Source organism: Rhinatrema bivittatum, chromosome 5 (genome assembly GCF_901001135.1).
Source record: "Rhinatrema bivittatum chromosome 5, aRhiBiv1.1, whole genome shotgun sequence".
Lineage (NCBI taxonomy): Eukaryota > Metazoa > Chordata > Amphibia > Gymnophiona > Rhinatrematidae > Rhinatrema > Rhinatrema bivittatum.
Window position 1 is genome coordinate 218504710 of NC_042619.1, and position 25393 is coordinate 218530102.

Consider the following 25393-nt stretch of genomic DNA (forward strand, 5'->3'; position numbering starts at 1 on the left):
CTAGCAAAGGAGGCTCGGGGAGCGATGGTACTCCAGAAATAATACTGTAAAATAAGGGGGGGAGGGGAGTTATTTAGCAAGAATCAAATTCTGAATACAAAAACCATGTAAAGGGGGAGGAATGGTGGTTATAAATGGGAACGCCGTTCACGGGCTACGTGAGTGAAAAGAGCAGAAGCTGCTTTAATGTTGCTTACTAAAATCTCATCTTGACTTCTGGTTTTGGAATTTGTCATCTGCTCAGTTTTTGACTGCTATTGGGGGCAGCAAGACAGGAATTTTGAAAGGGATTTTGAAGCATTTTAAATCATCAGTCTGACAATCTCCCACTCTCTACCTGGGTAAAACGTACTACCTAGTTCCACCACCCATATTATTTTATCTGCTTTGCAGCACCGGCAGCATTCCCAGGGTGGGCAGAAAATTGTGCGTGGTTTGGGATTTTCAAAATTTGGTGCGCAGTTTTGCTGGGGGGGGGGGGGGGGGTAGAATATCTACAGAGAGAAAAGCAGAGGCAAATCCCTGTGGGTGCTTTTTCCCTGTGATAATTTTCTAAGTAAAAGCAAGCAAACGGGTGCAAAGACAGCAGGGTAGAAAGTACTCTAGTACTCCCCTCACCCAGCCACCCACCCCTGTATGCAGAATTTTTATTCTCTCTTCCCTGTCCGGTAGTTCTGTTCACTCTGCGTCGTTTCCAGGAGGGAGTCACGGCACGCGTCTGCAAACACTTCTCAATCTCTCTTTCGTGCCCTCTCCCTAGCGCAAGCCCAAAGTTGGCGTGATGCTCTCTTGCTGCTACTATGAAGTCCGGTGCTCGGGTTCTCCTCTTCCTTCGGCAGCTGGATGCACAGAAACCCGCGGCGAGGATCGGGCCCCAGCTTTTCCTAGGGGAGGCCCCTGAGCAGCAGCCCCCGTGTATCATGGGGAATCACCCATCCCTTCACCACAACTTGTAAAGAAGTACTTCAAAGGTTTTAGGTGTATTTCTCACTCGTTTCTGCTTGGATAGGGAAAGGAAATGGCTGCAAAGGCTTGTGGGTATTATGCATACACAATCAGATACCTATGAATACATTAAAAAAAACCAAGGCGGTCAGACAAAAGGCAAAACAGAAGCTGCTGCTGCTGGCCTGTTTCCTGGAGAGTAGGGCTCCTAATAAAATGGTGTCCTTATCTCACCTTTAACAGTTCGTTGAACTCTGGATTGGTGCTGTTGGCCTTTATTTTGGTTTTGCGTTTGCTCTGGCGGGACCTGTCTGGTAGGAGGTAGGCCTTCACGTACCTGCGGATACAAAACTCACCAGGTCACCCAAGCACAGGTTCTGACTTTGCATCCAACAATCAGCTCAGAAGTTGCTAAATTTACCAGCTGTATGCCTACTGAGGATATTAGCAGTGCTGACAGGGGAAGGGGTGTGGCAGGCACTACACAACGATGAAAAGCTGAGACCACACCCCTGCCCCCTTACCATGAATAAACTGTGAAATAAAATCCCACTGCTCAGTTTTATCTATTGTGTTTACCCCTTAACTTTTCCTTCTTTGTTTTTACTCCTTCTGGAGTTTGGGGGTTGTCTGTCCCCTTTGCTTCCTGCTGCCAATACTCAACCGCAGAATGCCGTAGATGGGCAGATCCTGTGTATCTAGTGCAAGGGTTCTCAACCCAGTCCTCAGGACACATCTCAGCTTAATTTTAAGGATGTCCACAAAGAATACACTTGAGATGAATGCAAATCCATCTCATGCACATTCATTGTACGCACCCAGAAAACCGCCACTGGCTGGGTGTGTCGTCCCCCCCCCCCAAGGACTGGGCTGAGAGATACTGATCTAGGGTATAACTCCAACAAACATTTACACTTCAGCTACCAAAAACATCCAGTTAGTCAGGCTAAATCTGCACCATTCAGAAAGCCAAGGACCAAGGGAGGGGGTTGGGCACGTCAGTTTCACATGTGGCAGCCATGACATCTGCGACTTCCATTCCTCCCAGTTTTCAGATATGGCCACACCTCATACCAATGTTACCCACCCATCTAGCATAAATCACGGCTGTCCATTAGACAGACATTTTATTTCCACTAATCGTTTATAAGTGAGGAGAGAGGCTAGATGTGGACAGGGTCTCACTGCTTATGTCACACATCTGCAGAGCATTTTATCTTGAATGGTGCTAACTGCAGACCTAATGTGATGCTGCTGTTTCAGGCCACTGTGGTCAGACTGAGGAAGGTCACAGGCCACTGGTAAGGCCTGCTTGCTTATTTAATGATCACCTAAATAAAGGCTTACATCTGGTAGTTACAGAGACCACAGATGGGAAAATATACAATAACAGACCACCAGCTGAATTATTTGCAATTCCTATCCTCATGGCCACTCACTATGACTTCACAGTAAAGTGCTTTATGATGTCACATTCTACCAGGAAGCTCTGCAGGCTTGGATGTAACACCACAAACTATTTCTGCTACGTAATGGTAAAGAGAGAAGTAACTTTCTCTGCTTACGGATCTGTTCGTTGCTTCTTTTCATCAGCTACTGCCAGGTTCTTGCAGCTCTTCACCAAGACATTAAGAGCGCCAGTTTTGTAGCTGTAGTTGATGTTCAGGAGGATTTCCCCGCTGACCTTCACGTTGCCGTAGTCCCCAGTTTCACTGTAGACACTCATCATACTGTTCAGGCTCGTCTGGAACAAGCGATGCAAGAAGTGTTTTATGGCGCACCTCTGTGGAGAACTACTCCTTCACGCTATTAAAAGCCAGGCAGGGACTGGCCCTCTTGGGCAGGGGGAAGCAAGGATCAATCTCACAGCGATGGCAATGGATTTCAGAGAATAGGGCCGGCAAGGCATGCAAAGGGGGTTACACAGAAGCTGGAGACTGACATTAGGAAGCGTTTTCAAACTGTGGAAGGCACTGGAACACATTACTGAGGGAGGTATTGGGATCACTATCGTTGCAGGATTTCAAGAGCAGATCAAACACACATTTGTTTGGGACCAGTGTAGATGCATCCTGCCTGGAGGTAGACGACCTATTGGTATTCATTCCGGTCCTCTCTCTCCATGAATTGATCTACCAAAACTGCAGCTGCCAAACAGCAGCACAGCTAAGAGTTCATATAATACACCAGTGGTAAAGGCTTCTATGTTGCCACATAAGTGGATGGCTCTCTGTTATCCATGTGTGTGTGACACCAAATTCCCTGCATCAACAGCACATGCACCAGAGGTCATGCTCGTGTGCAGGCACTGTCGCTTTCTCCCACCAACATGAGAGGAGCACTGGGTTTATTCTAAGGCATCACTGGGGGGATATTCACCATCCATCAATAACCCCCATTTACAACTTAGGAAACCAAGTGAGAACAAACATTTATAAAGCAGCACAGCTATAACATGACTTAAAGATGACCAGGCCTTCCTGCTCTTAAGCAGACTATGACCAGTTATGTGTAGGTAGCAAACTCTTATGCAAACATGGCAGGATGTTTGCAGTGTTCCTGAAGGACACCCAGTCCTCATTTCTTTAAAGTAGCAGCTCCCAAACATTTTCCTGCAGTGGCACACCCAGCACTGGGATCCCTTTGTCGCAGCACACCATCCCTTCCCTTCCCTCCCCCCCTCCACACCCTGTCATCATCGTCTTCCCTTCCCCCACAACCGCAACACTGTCCCTTCCCAACCACCCCAACATCATCATCACCTTCTCTAACTCCTGTACATCCCCTAGTAATACTACATTCCCCTCCTCCCCACCCAATCATCTGGCATCACCACATTCCTCACACCCTTGGCTTTATCACATCCCTTCCCTTTCCATGCTTTTCTTCACCCCATCTCCTTCCCTTCCATCCTCACCCACTGGCATCACCACATTCCCTTCCTCTCCTCCCATCCTTTCCCTTCTTCTCTCCCCCATCTCATCAAATCCCACCTCTTGGCATCACCACCATCCCTTTCCTTCCTCCCCCCCCCTCAATCCCACTGTTATCACCATCCCTTGCCTCCTTCCACTGGCATTACCACCTTTCCCTGTCCTTCCTCCCCCTACTCCTCTGGCATCACCACCTTCTCTCCCCCCCTCCCCCCAGCCCCTGGCATCACCACCTTCCCCTCCTGCTTTGGGATCATCGCCATCTGGCGAGTAGAGCTCCTTGCCTGCCTCCTCCCCTGCTGGCTTCCCACTGAAGTCAGAACCATGTGGGGCCCATTGTCTCGTGAGTCCCGCCAGCCCCGAGTGGATCCAACCTCAGCAGGAAGCTGGCAGAGGAAGAGGTGGCAGCAGCTGGTAAGAAACGCTGCCCACCATTCACCTCCTGCTGGCAGGAGGCCACCTGCAGGAGATGTGGGAGGCTAAAGGAAAAGAAGAAGATTTTGCTGCCGACCACGGTGGCTGTGACCCTCCTTCTCCAGTCTTCTCTCCCCAAGGAGGCCAATACTTTGTGGCATATCTGATGGCACATCGGTTTGAGAACCTTTGCTTTAAAAGGTCGGGTTGCCCATTTTATGAGTTTGGGACAAATGTTTTTCATACCAGTTGTTCCTCTGCAGGTTGCAATACCCTCCCCCTAAGCCCAGGATGTCACTTATCCAAAGTTGATGATGCACGAGTTCCATGGGAATCCCCCACTAAAACCTATTACAACCCATAAACACTTCAGCTTCCTCCAAGACCAGGTCGGCTCCTCCAATTGCAGCCAAATGAATTATTAAAGGGCAAAAACTCAGATAACGCTCATTTCTTTCAGTTTTTCTAAAAATAAACCCCCCCCCCTCCATAAACAGATATAAAAAGGTGCAAAGAGAAAGAAAAATGTCTGGGAAGCAATAGAGAGAAAGTAAGGGAACTCACAGTGTCAGCGTCTGCGTCAGGCACATTTAAGCAGGTCCATTTCCTGTCAGAGCCTGTCTGGCCATTCTTGGAAGAGGGCAGCACAAAGGTCAAGAGGAAAGGGCGTTAGAGAGAGCAGCAGAGGAAGCCAGAAAGGCAGTGGAAAGCTAGAGAAGATCTCAGAGCACAGAGATGCACCTCAGACCTGAGTCTCTTGTTTTGTCTTTATTTATTTATTAATGCACTCAATCACTAGGACCCCTTGAGAGAGTAAAGCTCATATGATGCATTTCCAGAACCTAAATAAAACTGGATTTCTTCCCTGTTCTTCCTTTGCCTTTTCTATCTATTCACGTTATGAAATGTCTTTCTCTGGGATTAAATGATACCTGCTCTGAGAAACGTCATCATGATGAAAAATTCAGTAGTGGATGGGATGCCCTTCGCTGGAATTAGTATTTTTTTTGTCATTATTTTCCAGATGCTGAAGTTAAGATAACGGGGTTACAAAGCCTGCGTGAAATTATTTCATCCTGCACTTAGTAACCCTGGAGGCCAGGTTTTCCAGCCAACAAATGGGCACGCAACTGCTTATACATAACCCGCCCGGCTCCAGAGGAGTATAATTTGAAGTGTGCTACCTCCGACACCGAAGGTTATAGCAGAAGAGCACTAAAATCTGGAGACCCAGGTTCGAATCCCATCGCAAACTCACAGGCTGAGCTTTTAGCAAGCCTCCTAACATTTGTGCTTTCTTTAATTTAAATTTCTACAGGTGCCTTAACAATCTATGGCCTCCAACACACCCCAGTAATGGCGGCATGACCGGCCCACATGTGATTCGGATGTGGTCTCTGTGACAAGGCCGGACATAAAAAGGAAGTGTCGTCCATGTCACAGCTAAGAGAACTTCTCCCCTTCTCCTTCACTTTCAAGTATCCCCTACCTCCAAGTAATACTCCCGGTAGCTCTGAAGCAGGTTACTAGAGGTCATCACCGTGATTCCCACCCCTCCCCCCCTAGGGGGGCTGTGAACGTTTCCTCCCCCGCAGCCTCCCATGAGCCTGGCAGCAGCAGATCAGACCGAGGAATCAAACTTCAGTCCTTCTGCATGGCACCGGCGCGGAGCCAACCACGTTTTTGCTTCTGCACAGTGCCTTTCTGTTAGCTATTCAGATTGCACATCACATCCCTGCCTTTCATAACATCATCATTTAATTAGCTTCCTTCTGCACTTCTGTACAACTGGATGTGTGATTATCTTAGCAGGCCATCATTAGCTCAGTAATTAGCAGGCTCCAAGTTGCTATGAATGTTACTGGATTCCCAGTAACCCCTGAAATGGGAAAGCGAAGCAGAATGTAATGATTAGAGCACGACAAATCGTGCATCGAAAACAGGCACAGGCAATTTATCCAAGGAGGCGGGAGGTGATTGGTTAACCCAGTTTCCTCTCCACCCATAGCAGGGTAGGCGACCTTCCTGTTACACTACTAAAAAAACTGCATATAATGTTTTATTGTATATTTTACTGTTCTGTTGCAATTGCTTTTCACAAATCTGCCTTCTGTCCCCAAACAGGAACAGCATTTTTTTCCCCTCAATGACACTGAACTTCTTTGCTCCAACTCAAAATCGATAATTTGTCTGGCTAGTGGGAAGGGAATACAGGTGGTACCCTCTCTCTTGGACCTTCAGAATAATTCAGGTGTCTCGACGTCCCCTTCCCCACACTCCTCAGTTCGGCTTCCAGTCCACCTGCCCTGACCCATTCTCCTCTCAAATGGAAAGCCTTGCTGAGTAATTCTGAGTTACGTGAGCTGATCTGAATTCTCCCTTCTTGAACAGCACCATGATCTTAAAACAACAGGCTTAGATTCCCCCGTTTGTATCGGGCTGCTCAGAGTGCTTGTCTGTGCTCATTAACCAATAACCAGAGACATGTGAGTAGCAGAACCCCGCACAGCAGTAGTTCTGCCTCTGGCTATCCGCTGAGACAGACCTGTGCACTGAAACAGACAAGGAAAACAGTATAGCCTTCAAAAAATAATCTAAATTGCAAATCTGTAGAGAGATATTGGGTCTGAATTCTTCCATACACTCATGCACAACATCTAGTACTTTGATGGGGCTGCAGGGGGAGAGCTCGCATGAAGCAGGAAGGGATAGCGTTGACTGAGCTGGGGTCTTGTGGGTGCTTGAGAGCTCTGGTTCATGATCCCAGATGGAAAGGTGTGTGTGTGTGATGGAAAGGTGTGTGTGTGTGTGTTGGAAAGGGGTGTGTGTGTGTGTGTGTGTGTGTGTTGGAAAGGGGTGTGTGTGTGTGTGTGTGTGTGTGTGTGATGGAAAGGTGTGTGTGTGTGTGATGGAAAGGTGTGTGTGTGTGTGTTGGAAAGGGGTGTGTGTGTGTGTTGGAAAGGGGTGTGTGTGTGTGTGTGTGTGTGGAGAGGGCACTGGTTTAACCAAGGAAAAAGAAAAACCCTGGTGATTGTGAATGACAACTGTTATTGTGTTTTGGTGCCAGGCAGATCCCAATTAGGTCCAAAGTAAGTCGGGGAGACCTCAATGGGAAAGCAGAGTAAATAAATCATTCTAAAAATCTAAACAGATGGAAAATCTTCCACCTATCTTACACTTAAGTCCTAAAAAAAAAAAAAAGTAGTGTGTGCGTTGGGCATCATTTGGGTGTGCTTGTGAGCTACGTGGCTCTGGTGGATGCAGGGCTGGCAGCTTCACGACTCGCACCGGCCGCAGGGAGCCAATGTCTGGTGGATCAGAAGCTGGCATCGGACAAGCAAGCCAGAAGACTATGAAAGGCTGGGGTCTGCCCTGCCCGGAAGGGACAGGAGGCATCTGAGAGAATGGAATGGGCCCTTTTGGGACAGAGGTGTTAATGTCGGTCTGGGGAGAGACCAACAGGGGCGAAGGGGAATGCAGACCACCCTCTGGTGAATTTCACCGGATGTCGGTTAGTGCTGTGACAGACTTCTGCCTCTATATCATCTTGATGACCGGGATGCCATTTTATTCAACGGGAAAGAAGGGAGATGCACATCTGGATTCCCCTCTCAGAACTTACTGTGGATAAGCCGCTTCTCAGACCGGAGGAGTTCTTTGAGTGGTGGGAAAACATCAGCTCATCAATGTCCTCTTCTGTTTCCTCCAGGAAGTCCTGGAAGGACAAGAAATAAAAGGAAAAAAAAAAACGGTGAGAGGTTTTAATTCATAGCCATTCTATGGAGAAGAAAATGCCCAGGTCTGTAAAAACTCACTCATCCCTTGAAAGGTCTGGCTGTTAATACAGCCAACCCTATGATTGTAGGGGCACACATAATGACCTGCTTGCAGACATTTGGGATGCCAAGGTAGCTTGAAGTGACTCATTTCCTCATTCCACCAAAAGCAATGGAAAGTGGAAGCCAGGGATGGGCATACAGGAAAGGCAGCATTACATAAGACCAATAAGCTTATCGCAGTGAACGGGAACATTTCAGGACAACTTTACCACAGTTGGTTTCTGGATTTTTCAACCTGTTTTATTTTTGGTACACAAAAATCACACGACCATGAAATTCAGATTACGATGCACCTGTGAGCTGTTTTTATGCATTCCAGCATAAGGAATACTGAAAAGAATTACACAGAAGGGATCTGTCTGTTTGTAGCCACAGTAACTCTCCAAAATAGTCACCAAATTTGGCATGCAGGAAGAAAATTCCTAAACTCACCCACACCCTCCAACACAACTACTAACCTCCCACATGCCTACACTCTTCACACACTCCTGCATCCAACCACATAACCACTAATCCCCGACACCACCACTCTACTGGCTCCCATGACTCCAGCACCACACCTACACACTAGAGATGTGATTCGGCCAAACCTTTTGGTTCGGCCTTCATTATCAGCCCGCCGCAGGAAATTTTGTTTTCCCGCGGTTCGGGCCGATTTTATTTCGTCTGCCCCCTGAAATGAAGCCCGAAACCCGGCGGGGGGGGGGGGGGGCAGACAGGGGGTTGTAACCCCCCCAAAAAAAACCCCAACCCAAACCCACCCCTTCAAATTTAATTGATTGCAACCCCCCACCCTCCTGACAGCCCCCCCCCAGACTTACCGAAAGTCCCTGGTAGTCCAGCGGGGGTCCCGGGAGCGATCTCCCGCTCTCGGGCCATCGGCTGCTAGTAATCAAAATGGCGCCGATGGCCCTTTGCCCTTACCATGTGACAGGGGCTATCAGTGCCATTGGCTGGCCTCTGTCACATGGTAGGAGCAATGGATGGCCGGTGACCAGGGACTTTCGGTGAGTCTTGGGTGGGGGGTCGGGAAGGTGGGGGTTGGTTGCAATTAATTAAATTTGAAGGGTTAGGGAGGGTTTGGGGTTTGTTTTTTTTTATGTGCCCTTTCTCCCCCTCCCCTCAGTACGATAAGAAAGCCACATGAAATTTCGTGGGTTTTCTTATTGTTTTGTCGCCCTCCCGAAATGCGACGAAATAGGAAATATCGTCTCTATTTCCAATTTCGTCGCGAACAAATGCACATCCCTACCACACATGTCCTCAGGGACCCATTGCTCCCTCCAAATAGCTGACAGCTTGGGGGCAAATGTGTAAGACACCTAAATAGAGTCTTAAATGCAATGTTTTATTCTGTAACAGTTTCCTCTTTCCCAGCAGATATATATATATATATATTTGTATATAATTGGGACACAAGGGATCGAACATGCCGAAGTGCTGGAAAAAACCCCCAAACAGTTAATGCAATAACCTAGTGCAGGGGTGGCCAACTCCAGTCCTTGAGAGCCACAAACAGGCCAGGCTTTCAAGATATCCACCATGAATATGCATGAGAGAGATTTGCATGCCCTGCCTCCATTGTATGAAAATCTATCTCGTGCATATTCATGGTGGATATCCTGAAAGCCTGGCCTGTTTGTGGCTCTCGAGGACTGGAGTTGGCCACCCCTGACCTAGTGGTTAGAGCAGTGGGCTACAAACAAGGGAAGCCAGAGCTCAAATCCCACTGCCGCTCCTTGTGACCTTGGGCGAGTTACTTCACCCTCCATTGCCTCAGGTACAAACTTAAAGGCTGGTGCAATATCGTGCGCTCAGGCTAGCGCACAGGGGAACCCTGCGGGTGGACACGCGTCCATAACTCCCGACGCAATAAGAGGATCAGCGCGTCCAAACTAAGGTGCTGCTAATAGCGCTCATCGCGTGCAAATGATGAGGCCATTAGCTATTACCCCCAATGTAAAAAGTAACTGTGCGCCCAATGCGCACATTTTAACTCTCAAAAAATCAACGCCAGCCACGGAGCTGGTTTTGTCTTGAGGATCCCCAAAAGTTGAACAGAAAAGCAGAAAAAGTACTGCTTTTCTGTGGTTCTCAGACTTAAATACTGTCACGATATTAAGTCGGAGGAACCACAGAAAACAGCAACATGTTAAAAAAAAAAAAAAAAAAATCTTGATGGTGGTCAGGTTCAGAAGACACATGTTCAGTTTCTAAGCGTCCTTTTCTTGACCCATGCACAGCCTCTTCTCCTGGGTGCCTGATGCCGAGGAGGCACTAGGGGCACACAATTTCCCCTAGTGCCTCCTGTTTAACTCAGCAGCTCATTAGCCTACTGCATCGCGCACCCGGGAGAGGTGGATGGGTGCATTTTAGGACAGCGGACGCTCAATCACGAGCGCTCGTTTTTCATGCGCCCATACTGCTTTGGCCTGTTAAGACTGTAAGTCCCCTGGGGCCATGGAAATACCTACAGTATCTGAATGTAATCTGCTTTGAACTGCCAAAAAGCAGAATATAAATGTAACCGACAGCCCGTCTGTTACCATTAAGGCCTGGTTGCCTCCCAGCGCACGCACAGGCCACTCTCCTGTGCGCGCGATTCTGTATTTAAATGTTTTTTTTAATATAAACTGCCAGCTTGGAACAGGTCTCCCACCCATCCTAGGGATACTTACTCTGCCCACCTGGGAACTCTGGTTCTTGGACCCTGGATTAAGTTATTCTTACACAGAGAAAAAGAACTGTAACGAGAGCAAGAAAGTCCAGGGGTGCTGGAGCCACATTTATTGTGCCACTAATTCATCAGAGTTTGTCAGTAAAAAGATTTTATTTTGGACACTAACCCAGCGAGCCCAGTGGGTTTACTGGGGGACACTGCACACACAGTGAGGAAAACTGCCCCCTCCCCCCAGCACTGGGTCCTGAAAGTGAATCTTTCCCTCTATAAAAGGGATGCACACCTTGGGGAAAGAGCCGTGGAGAAGAGCTAGCCAGGGGGTTCCTGTCCCAAAGAGCTTAAACATTATTTTATGGCCCAACCTGTGCAGGACAGGCACGCCGGGGTGTGTGTGTGTGGGGGGTCACATAAATAAATATCCAGCATACCCTGGATAAATTTGGTCAGACGAAACTAGGCAAGTCAATAGCAGGCCTAAATCAGTCCAGCCACTGAACCACCCTTCCCCTGTGCTGCAGTGTTCCTCTGGTGCCACGTAAATGACCGCATCCAGCACTGCTCTGACCAACCAGTGCCGGCGCTGGAGGACCTCGTTTATTTGCGTCCTTGGTGCCAAGGTAGATCAGGGCTGATGGGCGTTCGTTATGCATGGGGAGGGGAGCTGGGGAATCTTTTCTTGAGGCATGGGGTGGGCAGGTGGAAGCGGTTGAGAGGGGGGATCAGAGTGATGAGGTGAGGAACACTGATTCAGATAAGGAGAGGGATCGGGGAAGGCAGGGCACGTTACTTTAGCGATCATGGGAGGGGGAGGAATTGGGACTGCTGGGTTGCTGGTATTTCTTTGTCTACTGGGTGCCAGGAAGGAGATTTGGCCTGTTTTTTGTTTTTGTTATTAAAAGAGTTAGCTGGCTCCCTGGAGAGATGCATGAGTGCCACTTCGGACGGTCCACGTTTCCTTGCTCATGCATCAGGTGTGCCCTTTTCGTTTCTTCTGTCCTTGCTCCCACGTGTGGGCACGTTAACCCGATTTTTAATGGGATCCCCAACTTTTGGCGCATGTGAAGCAGCGTTTTCTGAATGCACAATGGTAGCGCTTTCAAGCCTCCTGCATCCATAAGGCGATTTTTAGTCTTTTGTGCCAGATATTCCCACGCTCCCATTAAAATGTTTCTCCTCAAAGCTTGCTCAGTCAGCACTTCTCAAGTCCCCGGCTGCCCCAAAAAACCCCTCTTAGGAGCTTGCATGCTTGCTTTTGGAAGTTCTAGGTTTATTGACTGGTTCAAGGAATACTAATCATGGATGTGAGCATCCTGTATGCTTCCTGCCATTATCAAAAGAACAGAAACACAAAAGCTGTGCATGCACAGCAGATTCAATCACATTCAGACCTATTCAGAAGAAAGAATGGCGCTAAATCTACACATCTGTCTAATCTCAGGGCCTCCACTCTTTCCTAGACCTGGCGATCTATAGTTCTTCCCAGGGTCACAATATTTTGGATGCCAGTCCCTGAGAATCTGGAATTTCATCTTAAAATTAGCACAGGGGTTTTTTCAACCCAGTCCTCCGGACGCAACTAGCCAGTCAGGTTTTCAAGATATCCATAATGAACACAGTCGAGATGGATCTGCACATGATAAAAGCAGTGCATGCAAATCTACTTCATGCATATTCACTGCGGATATCCTGAAAACCTGCCCGGCTCGGTGTGCCCCGAGGGCTGGGTCGAGAAACCCTGTCTTAGTGCACTCATATTGCTCTCTCTTCCACAGACGGCAGAGGCTTTACCACATTCAGATGACCCTATGGGGATTACCTATTGATGGCTCTGTGACATGACACATCGATAGAAGCAAGAAACAGGAATTATTGTACAAAAGCAGGCGGGGGGTATTGGTGCTACAGAACACACACAGATCAAAGGGGGGATAACAGTGTTTGCAGTGGCCTCTATAGAAGCGGGTCTGAAAATCAAGCTCCATGCTTTCCCCCCTGGATGGGAACAGAGGAGCGCCAGCTTACATCAAGGACCACAGTGTCACAAAAGGGCGAATGACCGGGGCTGAGGCCAACCTGTTTAATGGCTCAGAGGAATTATCAGCACTGACCCTACGCCTCCCCAGCTATTAATGTCAGTTCCCTTTGGCTCCACATAGCTACTCATGCCGAACCTGGGTTAAAAAAAAAAAAAATCAATAACCGCCTGGCGCTTTCATTAAATCTTACGAGGAGTATTTCCGAAGAGGCTTCTTGGAAGTGCGAAAGTGTGTGCGCGCAGGAGGCAAAGCAAAATGCCAAAGACAAACGTGTGCTGTAAAGCAAGAAACAGACGAGGCGAGAAATGCGGGCGGTGGACATCTGTCTCCAGAGATAAGACGGTGCCTGAAGCGGCTGGACAGCGTGTTACTCTGCTTAGCATCCTCCTGGGCAAAACAGATGTACCCTTGGGAAGAAATAATCCGACTTCAAAACGTGTGCCACTTTGATGCTTGAAGAAGACGGCAGTGTATTAAGGGATAAAACTAAACCAAAACTGAAGGTAAACAGATGCAAACTCCACTGGTAGGTCTTAACAGCAGGGTCGGCACCAATAATCAAAGCAATCCCAGGCAGGCACTTTTGCTTTACTGCCTAACCGCATCCTCGGGAATGCCTCTAAACTGTGCAGCTAAGATTAGGCGCGGTTTTTTTTTTTTTTAATAACGCCGCGTTATTTCAACTGCTTAAAGGGTCACTTTCAAAGGCATTTCCATGCGTGGCAACTGCTTAGCTATGAAATTGCCCGTCTACAGGCATAAGGTCAGCTGGACTGAGCAGAGGCGTTTGCGGGGGTGGGGGGAGTTGCACTTTCATGCACAAATACGTTTGGATTTTGAAAATTCTGTGCATATATTTGTGAAAATTTCCTGCGCACAAATTAACAGGTGTAATTGTGTAGGGCTAAGTGAGGCTGGGAATGTCCAAAACACTATTTTACCTGTAAGAAATGGTGCTGAATATTTATCTCTGAGAAGCCATTTATGGCATTATTAAAAAAAACGCGCCTAATCTCCATGGTGAGACCGCACCTTGAATACTGTGTACAATTCTGGTTGCCACATCTCAAAGATATAGTTGCGATGGAGAAGGTACAGAGAAGGGCAACCAAAATAATAAGGGGAATGGAACAGCTCCCCTATGAGAAAAGACTAAAGAGGTTAGGACTTTTCAGCTTGGAGAAGAGACGGCTGAGGGGGGATATGATAGAGGTGTTTAAAATCATGAGAGGTATAGAACGGGTAGATGTGAATTGGTTATTTACTCTTTCGGATAGTAGAAAGACTAGGGGGCACTCCATGAAGTTAGCATGGGGCACATTTAAAACTAATGGGAGAAAGTTCTTTTTTACTCAACGCACAATTAAACTCTGGAATTTGCCGCCAGAGGATGTGGTTAGTGCAGTTAGTATAGCTGTGTTTAAAAAAGGATTGGATAAGTTCTTGGAGGAGAAGTCCATTACCTGCTATTAAGTTCACTTAGGGGTAGATTTTCATACTCCGCGAATAGGCCTACTTTTGTTGGCGCTCCAGGCGCAAACAAAAGTACGCTGGATTTTAGTAGATACGCGCGGAGCCGCGCGTATCTGCTAAAAACCTGGATCGGCGCGCGCAAGGCTATTGATTTTGTATAGCCGGCGCGCGCCGAGCCGCGCAGCCTGGCCTCGGAGGGAACTTCCTTTTGCCCTCCCCTCACCTTCCCCTCCCTTCCCCTCCCTTCCCCTACCTAACCCACCCACCCGGCCCTGTCTAAGCCCCCCCCTTACCTTTGTCGGGGGATTTACGCCTCCCAGAGGGAGGCGTAAATCCCCGCGCGCCAGCGGGCCTCTTGCGCGCCGGGCCGCGACCTGGGGGCGGGTACGGAGGGCGCGGCCACGCCCCCGGACCGCCCCGGGCCGTAGCCACGCCCCCGTACCCGCCCCCAAACGCTGCCGACACGCCCCGAAAACGCCGCTGCGCTCGGTCCCGCCCCCGACACGCCCCCTCCGAAAACCCCGGGACTTACGCGAGTCCCGGGGCTCTGCGCACGCCGGTAGGCCTATGTAAAATAGGCCTACCGGCGCGCAGGGCCCTGCTCGCCTAAATCCGCCCGGTTTTGGGCGGATTTAGGCGAGCAGGGCTCTTAAAATCCGCCCCTTAGAGAATAGCCACTACCATTAGCAATGGTAACATGGAATAGACTTAGTTTTTGGGTACTTGCCAGGTTCTTATGGCCTGGATTGGCCACTGTTGGAAACAGGATGCTGGGCTTGATGGACCCTTGGTCTGACCCAGTATGGCATGTTCTTATGTTCTTATGCATGAAACATGGGGCTGTGCATGTAAATGATGTGGAATGTAACACTGAATAAATAAAATAAATAATAAATATAAACTTCAGAAGGTTTGGGCACATAAAGGCACTTGCAAAACCAGATTTCATGCAACCTTTGAGATACACAAAAGAGAGGTACTCCAGGGGGCTAAGCGGAGATTTATCCACACACTGATGTTAAATATCATATGCATAGATTAACACACACACACACATTACACCGTGCAAAAAGCAGGGGTAACTTTGGGCAAGCACGTCTGTGCAGGTTATTTCAGATAATCTTCAAAGTGGACTTAAGGTACATAAATCCGATTGGAAAACCGGTGTAACTAATGTGTGTTTCTGCCAACGTCCTTATGAGAGCTCTTTGAGAATTACCCTTCCTCTCTGTATGTATTCATGGCCTCTGGCGACACTCTGAATCTGTGCCTCCCCCTGATCCCTGGGGATACTCTGAATCTGAGGGGTCATCTTTCAGAGCTCACGGGTACTTTTGACAGGTGCATTTTGCAATAAGTTTGAAAGGGAACATGCCCACGTGCTTTCCCCTTTGAAACTTGTCTCAGGAACTTCTGCAGCTGCTTTGCGTGCAGGGATGAGTTTGTAAAACAAATTGCGCGCAGTGTAACCTTCAAATAACTCCGCATAGCCCTGTATGTGTGTGTGTGTCTTATGGCCATGCAGAGCTCTATGACTATTTTATAACCCACATGTATCAAGTACACACAACACACACACTTATGTCTACCCCCAAGATATGTATGTAGGCTTATGCGCAAATACCCAAAATGCATCGAAAGAGCATATATCAATACACTGAATCCGCATGCTTTCTCTGCCTATCTTAGAATCACATGTGCATGTTTTAACATGTGAAAAAAAAAAAGAATTTACTTGTATAAAATCCTGATGTACTTGCACAAGTTGGTATATATTTTTTTAAAACCTGCAGGTGTAATTTAAATTACCAGTTCGCCCGCTTCTCCTCCTAGTTCTTCACCCTCAATCCACACAGGTCACCAAGACCTCCCACCCCATCAGTAAATGACAACACACCCCATCTAATATACTTTGTACGAGATAATTAGCAGGTGTAAAATTGTGTGAATGAATTACCAGGTTCTCATGGCCTGGATTGGCCACTGTTGGAAACAGGATGCTGGGCTTGATGGACCCTTGGTCTGACCCAGTATGGCATGTTCTTATGTTCTTACCACATGTACTCGTGCAAGTTTCTTATAAAACAGCAATTTATTTATTACTACATCTTTTAGTCCGCTAGATCCATTTTGTACAATGCGGATTAGAAACTTACACACCCAACCCTTGGCCCTGCCCTGAAATACCTTAGTCCACCCCTTTTTCATGCGTGCAAATGTGTGTGTGTTTAGAAAATAGCATTTACACGGGCTCAAGTTATTTGCACACATATATGCTAATTTTTACACACGTAACTCTGAAAATTCACCTCACAGACTTGAAAATATAATCTATGCATGTTGCTTTCCCATACTGGCTAAAACATGTCCCTTTTGGGAATGCCTTTCCTTAAAGTCAGATAAAAATACTTTCAGCAGCATTGATAGAGGGCCAGTAAACGGGTAAACTGCCATTTAACTGCACAAATGGTTTCGATAATTGTCTTAAAACAGTCTGGAAATATCTTGGTTGTATACGCTACATCTGCCTGCACTTCTCACAGCAAAGGTTTAATTATTTTCCAGTCAATGTCTGCACTAAAAGGGAATAATCACCCCTCCAATTATTCATCTGATAACCTTCCAGTATACTTTCGGTGCATTTATTTGAAACAAATGGTAAAATGGGACGACTAAGCCTGTTTTTGGTTTATTTAAAAAAAAAAAAAAAAAATCTTGCTGGAAGGTAAGATGGTTCTGTACAGCCCTTTCTAAAGATCAATATCAATTTTACTTACTGGCAATGGAGGGTATAGTGAACCTGAGTCAAGGGCGCCCTCTTAAGTACAGCACATGTTGCAGCTGAGATAATAAACTGTACAAACAGCACATCATGGGCCATAGCTTCCAAATTAAACATACAAATATAAGATTTGTCATACTGGATCAGACCAAATGTCCATCAAGCCCAGTATACTGTTTCCAACAGTTCCTAAAGCAGGTCACAAGAAACCTGGCAGTATCCCAAAAGGTAGATAGATTCCATGCTGATTATCCTAAGGATAAGCAGGGGATTTCCCCAAGTCCACCTTAAAAATGGTTTATAGACTTTTCCTCCAGGAACCTGTCTAAGCCATTTTTAAACCCAGCTACACTAACAGCTTTCACCACATCTTCCAGCAATGAATTCCAGAGCTTAGTTATGAACTGAGTAAAGAAATATTTCTTACATATTTCTAAAATGGAAGGAAACCTCCTTGGCTTATCAGTTTCCATATCTATCCAGAAACAAATCTAAAGGATTTGTCCATGATCAGAGATGGAAAATGCTTGGTTGCCTAAAAATTGGCTCCTACCAATGGGCCCTGGGCTGAGGAAACCCACCACTGTGGCAGTCCTGGTCCTGTTTCCCGCACCTCTCTAAAGAGAGGCTGGAGGAAGGGGTAGCGATGTTAAAATAATAACAATAATGATGACTAGACCATTTAAAATTGACAAAGGAAAAAAAAATGAAAAAGCAAGAGGCTAAATGATAATGCAAGTTTATTGTATATATGATTGTTTCATCCAGTGCTTTTTTATTTGTGTATTTTTTTTAGAGTCAGATTTTAATGTTTTAGGTTATGATTCACAGCTAGTCTACATTTTTGTTTTGTTTTAAACGTTTATGTTGCATTTATGTATTTGTTATTTATTATGTACCGTATGTATAGTTGTAACTTGCTTAAGAATTACTTTAGGCAGGTTATAAATATTACAAATAAACCATAAGGACCATAAAAAATACAAAACTTTGTGTGTCCTTTTGCTTTTGGCAAATAGTATGCACTAGTTGTAAATAACGTGTGTCATTCACAAACAGCGTGCACTATTTGCAAACAGTGAGCGCTATTTGCTGAATAAACAAAACAAAAAAAAAAACCCCAGCAAAAACTTCAAAAACAAAATTCTAACAAAATAATTGAATATAGAAACAGAAATGAAAAAATTGAGTGTGCATATCCCTACATCACACAGACATTAATTGCATAGAGTTTCTGTGTGTTTCGAAATAAAAATGAAGGCCTATTAATGAGGCAACTTGCACGATTATGAATGGACGTATCGCAGCGTGCATGGATGCTGATCATATCTGCCTCCTCGAGCGTGGCGCAGTAAAAGCCAGTGTGTAATTAGTCTCAGAGGAAAGAAATCAGTGCTATTCTCAGACCCGATGGGAGCTTGGGACTTAAAAACCACAGAAACCGCAGAGCCTTTCACAATCACCTGCTGCTTCCTTTCGGCTCATTTGGACCTTACAAAAATGGATTTCTCCCAAGCAGCATAGCAGAGGTCATTAATCCTGCAGGAGCAGGGCTTCATTACGTGTCTGCCAATGATTTTCTCAATGCCATTATCTTCCTGGTGCACTGAGACCGGCTATAAAGAGCATTTTGGTTTCAGCGTTTGGGCCCTCATTTTTCAGATGAGCTGCTTCTTCTGCCTGAATAGTAAAACAGCATCCCTCCCCCACCTCAGCACCAAACCCCAAAACAATACAAGTAGTTAGCCTTTATTCAAAGAGGCGCCTGCTGATTTCACACAGTGTGCAACCTGCTCTGGACTTTACTGTAACAGCACCTTCTGCCACAAGTAAAGGCCAATTCAAATTCCCAATGGCCAGCAAGCATCTCCCATACCCAGAGAGATGTGTGTTCAAATCCCCCAACTCCCAAGCTGGTCATTTAGAACGTAGGCTCTTTTAACACGAGAAACGCAAATGCCAATATAAATTAGTCATTGCTCACTCACCAGCTCTTTGTTTAAATCTCCAGGCACAGATCTGCTTCTTATGCTGATGGTATCCTCCTTCCCTTCCGAATATGACCCACTCAAGTCCAGCTCAGATCTACTGTGTTCTATCAAAATAAAAGTATGGAGACCAACTGTGACCCGTAAGTTCTTCTATTCCTTAAAGAGCGAATGCCGTTTTCCCTATAAATTCTCTCACCTGTTCTTATACGGTCTCTGGCTGTGGTAGAAAACCCAGATGATGCCTGACGGAACTGTTTCTGATACAACATAACCCTGGTTTACAACGATGTAGGAGCAGAGTTGTGGGTCGCCACTTCGAGGGACCCACAACTCTGCTCCTCCGGGTACCCACAATGCATGAGTATGAGATGCATCTACCTATGCCAGATCTAAGAGTGAAACTAATTTACATATTTTGGCTACTCTGAAATTCAAACTTGTTGCGGTGCTCAGGGACCAGAGCCAGCCATTCGTGATGTTTGTGTGAAATTCATATTAATTTTAGGACATGCATTATATACTATACTGTACCATACAGGCCATGTTCAGGGCCGAGAAAACAAGAATCCAATTTCAAGTGCTCCTTTTTGGGTCATGTGGGTGTTGCCATTAGAGCACTACTTGGCTGAACCTTCTCCCTAGAGAGCAAGTTCTACTCCTCTCTCTTTTTGGCTTGGTAGTTTCCTCCTGCCCCTTCGAGTTCCCACCTCAACCAGAACCAGCCTATGTTGGCAAAGGCACAACGAGCTCCTCACTCGCAACTTCCCCTGGTTTCTCCTCGTTTTATAACCCAGCCTTTGCAGTAACAGTCCTTGGCCTAAGGCGCTCTCCAAAACTCAGGATGCAAGGGCACAGAGTCTGGCCAGTGGGTGTCACTGTTGTGCCATGGCCAAGGCTCTCTCCCCCTCCCGTCCCCGGCGGTCTAGCCCAGTATGAATTATTAAAATCTTGTTACCCGCTAGCCACAAAGTTCACAGCAGATTATACCAGAAAACATCCATAATAAAAACAAACATTACTATTTTACTTCCACAGCTCTCACAAGCCTTCCCAGACCAAGAAGCAGGAAAACACAGCCGAGAATCAAACCCAGGTTCTGCCATCTGGAAACAGACAGTCAGTGATGGGCACTGCAGCGACCCAAAAATCAACGCTCTTATCAATATTTGTGCACCTGGTCTCGTAATTATTTGCAGAGAACTGCGAGTAGAGCATGCATTTGATGTGGAACGTGACCTCCCCGCTGACATTACAGGCTACGGATCAGGGGTTCACGAGGACCACCTGGTTTTGTCGAGTTTCAGCATAGCCATAATGAATATACATGAGATTAATTTGCATGCAGTGGAGGCACTTCATGCAAAGAGATATCTCATGCATGTTAATTTGGGACATGCTGAAAACCAGACTGGCCAGATGGTCTCATTGATATAGATTGTGTGTCTGTGTGTGTATATATATTTTTTTATTACATCTAGCAAACAATAAGAAACATGCATGTAAAACTGCTCAGCTTCCATTTCTGCAACAGCAAAACAAAAAAATTATCCAAATGGAGGAAGCTGGAGGGATATGGCCATGGCAAGCAGAATAAAGACAAGAGGAGGCAAATAACTAATATGAGCTTCAGCCATAAAGTGCAACAGCTTTGTCTCTCATATTCTTATGAAAATTACATCAATTTAAGTGCATGGCTCATGGAGAACTGTCCCACGAAGCGCCAGGCTGCAGTATCACACACACACGTGAGAGTTTGGCTGCACGTGTCCAGGTATGATTTATTTCACACAGCGAAATGTAAATGTTTATATAAATAAGGTTCCCCTTCCTATGGGATTTTCTTCAGAGCCACTTGCTGTATGCTTCTTTCAGCCTGAAAAGCAAAGGTGCAGAAAAGGACACTTGGCTGGCTTTGTGTGGGTGAGGCCAGGCACTAGTCAGCTACACTTAAGTGCTATGTCGAGCTGACAATTTTCATTGAAGGGACTCAACGAGCCCGACGTTCAATAGTGCGGTTAGTGGACAAGTTATAGCTATATGTAACTGGGTAACTTGAAAACCTAACCGGTTATGTTTAAATATGTCCGGGTAGGTTTTTAAGTAAGCCAGCCTTGTGTGGTCGGATAGCTCGCTACTTTATCTGGATATCTGTAAGACAAATCTGGGTGAGTAGCACTGTGACATAAGGGGAAAAAAAACCTCTGTGGGGTCCTGCTGGGCCGAGTATCTCCAACCCCCCCCCACCCCCCAAAAAAACTTCTATGAATGATAGGAATTTGATTTTTGAGGGGAGAGAGGGTGTGTCGCTCCTATCCCCTCCCTTCCCATTCTGGCTGCTATTAAATACTAGAGATGCGCTTCGGGTTTAAATTTTGTGTCGGGCTTCGTTTCGGGGCACCTCCCCGCAAGAATTTCGTTTTTCCCCACGGTTCGGGGTTATTTTTTTTTCGGGAGCCCCAATTTTCGGGTTAGTGTGTGCTAACTCCCAATAGTGCGCACTAACCGGAAAATGAATTTTTTCCAAAATTTCAGAAAAAATTCAATCTTTTTTGGTTCCCCCGAACCATTCCGAATTAAACGATTGCACATTCCTATTAAATACATCTTTCCAGCCACCCCCTCTCCCCACCCACACTCACAATACTATGACCTCCCCGTACCCCTAGAAACCCTGCTGGGAGCAAGGTAACTTCCTACTGCTTCCAGTGCTTGTCTCATCAGATCACCTTGGAAGCACCTGGAACAGGTAGAAGGTTACCTTGCTCCCGGCAGGGTGGGTTGGTGGGTGTGATTTTATTGGGACCATTGAAGCACAGAAGTGTCTCTCTGGAACATCAATCGGCTGGAAGCCTGGGCAATCCGTCTGGCATGCTTGCAGTTCGGCCACAGGTTGTAGAGTCAAGTGGTCTGGATAATGTCAGACAATGCAACAACAGTAGCCTATATCAATAGGCAGGGAGGAACCCAGAGTCAGCAACTATTGCAGGAAATAGCCAGGCTTATAGAAGGGGCGGAAGTGCATCTTCAGGAGATCTTAGCCTCGTATGTTGCAGGAAAAGACTTTCTCAGCAGGCAGAGTTTGGATCCAGGAGAATGGAGTGACTAGGTACGTGCAAATTTTTGTGTGTGAGCAACAATTTTTTTTAAACCAACAGTTTTTGAGTGCCTCTGGGTTGGGTCGAGTTGTGGCATCGAGCCTGGTCCCAGGCCGAGGCTCCGGCATCAGGACCCGATGGATCCCTATAATTTACCCAATAGGCAACAAAGAATTTCGGTGCATGGTCAATTTATGCTTTCTCATGAGAAACAAAGTCCAGTTTTTCTGTCATCCTACAGAAAAATTAAGTAAGAGGAGCTTGGTAAGGATCGGAGAGGGGAACTAGAAAGGGAGGGATTGATCAATCGATAAAGTTTCTTTACCAGCTTAATCAAGTATGTGTAGCGTGAATTAAAGTCGTTCCGCTCCTTGGAGCGACTTGCCCACCCCTCCATCGCCTCAGTCACAAACTTAGGGCCGGATTTTATTAAGCATTTTTCCCATAGATACAGAACGGGGGAAAACCTTTAGCAAACAGGTCCCTAAGATTGAAAGCTCTCTGGGGCAGAGAACTACCCGCTGTATCTGAATGTAAATCGCATTGAGCTACCAATGGAATAAAAAAGCACGGGAGAAATCTAAACAGGAAAATCTCTCTGTGCAGGGCGTTACATACGTGCATTTAACTCATTTAGAACAGGCCGCATATGTTTTCCCATGTTACAACAATTTTTAAAGCAAACCTACCCCGTACAGATTCACTGCAGAAAATGTATCTCAGCAGCTCTACACGTGCCACAATTACAGCCGCTATTTGGTGGTGCACAATTTTGCGGCGGGAACTCATGCCCAAGGTTTTTAAATGAAGAAGTTAATGCATGCAAGCCCCGGCCTAGACCAGTCTCCTGTCTCGCCTGGAACCCCTCTCCTCCTGTGCGTAAGAAAGCACGCACATGCAGAGTGCACACGTGTACATTTTATATGTGCGCTGGCTGCAGTTTTTCTAAATTTACACTTCTGTGGCTAAAGCTCTGCTTTACCCGGTGAAGTTCCTTTGAAAAATTACTCTTATAAACGAGTAAATGAATGTCATGAAGTTCCTCACTTTACAGAGTCATTTCAAAGGGATTTCTTCAGGTAAAATAGTGTTTTACGCATAAAAATAGCTCCTAAACTGCCTAGCTGATATGTGAGGGCAAACTTACCCTCCGAATACCCTGGTCATGCACAAGTTCACCCGAGCTGAGTGGAGGCATTCCCTGGGGAAGGGGGGGGGGGGGGCGGGTTTGCACTTATGGTCATATTTTTTGATTTTTTTAAAAAAATGTATTATTCTAAATTTCCCCTATAAGTTTCCGTGCACAATGAAGCAGGTGTAATCATAAATCTGGTGGGATAATTTTCAAAGCAAGTTTTTGCCTACTTTCTTATGCAGGCTGTTACAGAGTTACTCTCTCCCCCCCCCCCCCCCCCCCTTTGGGCCTTATATCCACGGGTAAAGCACTGGTAATGCTTCTGAGAAATACCCTTCCCGTGACTGCTTCTCATTTACAGAGCATGCCAGGGGTGACTGGGGCTGGAAATGCACTGGGTGGGTACCTGAAGACAAGGATGCCTTGGAGACGGAGCCCGGTGGCGTTTCCGAGCCTTTCCTTTCATGCAGCCCGGCTGGCTCTTTGGACGTGCTTTCGCCTGCAGGAGGTACCGCACCGTTTCCACTGCTCGCGCCCTGTCCGGGGAGAATCAAAACTCCATCACTTTCTTCAGACTTCACACTTCAAAAACGACCTGCTCCCGCTCAAACTGGGTGCCAGACATGGGAGGCACCTGCTACTGGACTTACTTCTGCAGGGCGAGGCCAAAAGTCTGGGTGGGGATGGGGATGGGGACCTGGGGAGAGGCAAGGGGTAAACTCGGTACCAACCTACTTTTAACTCAAGTCTGTCATGCTATTTGTGGGAGGTTGCCATGGACCCAATCTAATCTTTTGGTGGTTGGATTGCTGTCAGATCCAGGATATAAACATAAATAGATATATCTAAAATTCTAAGGCATTTCCAAACGTGCTAAGGTAACCAAAGAGTTAACACGGGCAGAAGCCAGCAGTCCCCATGAGTGCAGCGACTTCCAGCTGTGACACGATGTGCAGTGTATCAGGCTAAAGTCTGAATCATCCAGACAATATTTATAATCCAGAGAGGATGGTCCGGGGCTCAATGCTCAGCAGCCATGTGGCACCGAGTGGTACCTGTGTTCCCTCTGTATCACGTACAGTACAACCATGCAGATAGTATCACTGCTATTCTGGGAAGCTTGCTAGGAAAAGCTGCAGCTACGGAAGGCACTCAGTACTCGTGCACGATCCCTTTCTAATGCAAATATGTGAGGGGCCTGATTCTGCTGCTCATGGATTTTCCCTGATGCCTTATCACCATCACCCCGAATTAAATGTGACAGCATCACACAGAGGGCCAGTAGCTGCTCTCCAAAAATCCCTGCAGCAGGATGACTGGAACTGACTTGGTTCATTAGCGATGAGATTTTCTGCGGGCTGTTCCTGGCAGTTTAAGTTTATGGCACAGCCACGCGGCAGATAAAACCACCTGGGGGGGCGGTGCAACGGGTGCTCGGATGTAGATGTACCGTGCGTTTTAGGGAGGAGAAGCAGCTTGTTTACCACCTGAAACCCCAGAACTGGGTCTTACGTAGCAATGCAGACTTCACACACAGAAGCTGCTGAGAGCCTGGAGACACACACCAGCACATCTGAGTTGCAGTTTTAGACTGTCATGTTACAAAAAAACCCCAAACAAACAAACAATGGCAAGCAACTTTGTTCAAACCTAGGATTCATAGAATTTCCATATTCAGAGCCTTAACACTTCCTTCTCTTTTTAGCAGAAAAGTGACAAAACAAAAATATTAGTAGTTCAAGCTCGGTGGGGAACATAAACCATAGCTAAACCATAATCCTACCGTGCATGATCTGCTTTACCCGTTGTTCCCTGGTTGACCATCAGGGCAGGCGAACTGTGTCCAAGCTTAGATGCCAGAGTCACTATGGGATTCCTTTAACTGGACCTTTCCAAATCCCTTCTGCCCCCCCAAAGTGCCATACACCCTAGGTACAAGCCTGAGATGCAGCATGCTGGTCTAGGACGATGCAATAAAGTGCGTCCAGGCTAGTGCACAGCTTAACATGCAGTTGGATGTGCTAAACTAGAACCCGATGCAATAAGGGGATTAGTGCATCCAAAATGCAC

At 46.6% G+C, this 25393-nt stretch overlaps 1 protein-coding gene and 1 long non-coding RNA gene across 8 annotated transcripts in view; one reads left to right on the forward strand and one right to left on the reverse strand.

The window, feature by feature from the left end:
- SYTL5 (synaptotagmin like 5) overlaps positions 1–25393 on the reverse strand; it is a 186838-nt gene that overhangs the window by 26433 nt on the left and 135012 nt on the right. For all 6 annotated transcript variants that reach the window (XM_029603207.1, XM_029603206.1, XM_029603201.1 and 3 more), the window contains 5 exons: positions 23730–23859; positions 19091–19197; positions 7915–8007; positions 2511–2689; positions 1180–1282 (listed from right to left, as the gene is read on the reverse strand). In XM_029603207.1, coding sequence (XP_029459067.1) covers positions 1180–1282; positions 2511–2689; positions 7915–8007; positions 19091–19197; positions 23730–23859 — 612 coding nt within the window. The remainder of the gene's footprint in view (positions 1–1179; positions 1283–2510; positions 2690–7914; positions 8008–19090; positions 19198–23729; positions 23860–25393) is intronic.
- LOC115092396 lies at positions 13201–20765 on the forward strand. Of its 2 annotated transcripts, none has more exons than XR_003857000.1 (3): positions 13201–13373; positions 19114–19233; positions 20129–20765. It is a non-coding gene; the product is annotated as an uncharacterized LOC115092396 (long non-coding RNA). The 2 variants fall into 2 exon arrangements; XR_003856999.1 differs by having other exon boundaries at positions 13201–13350.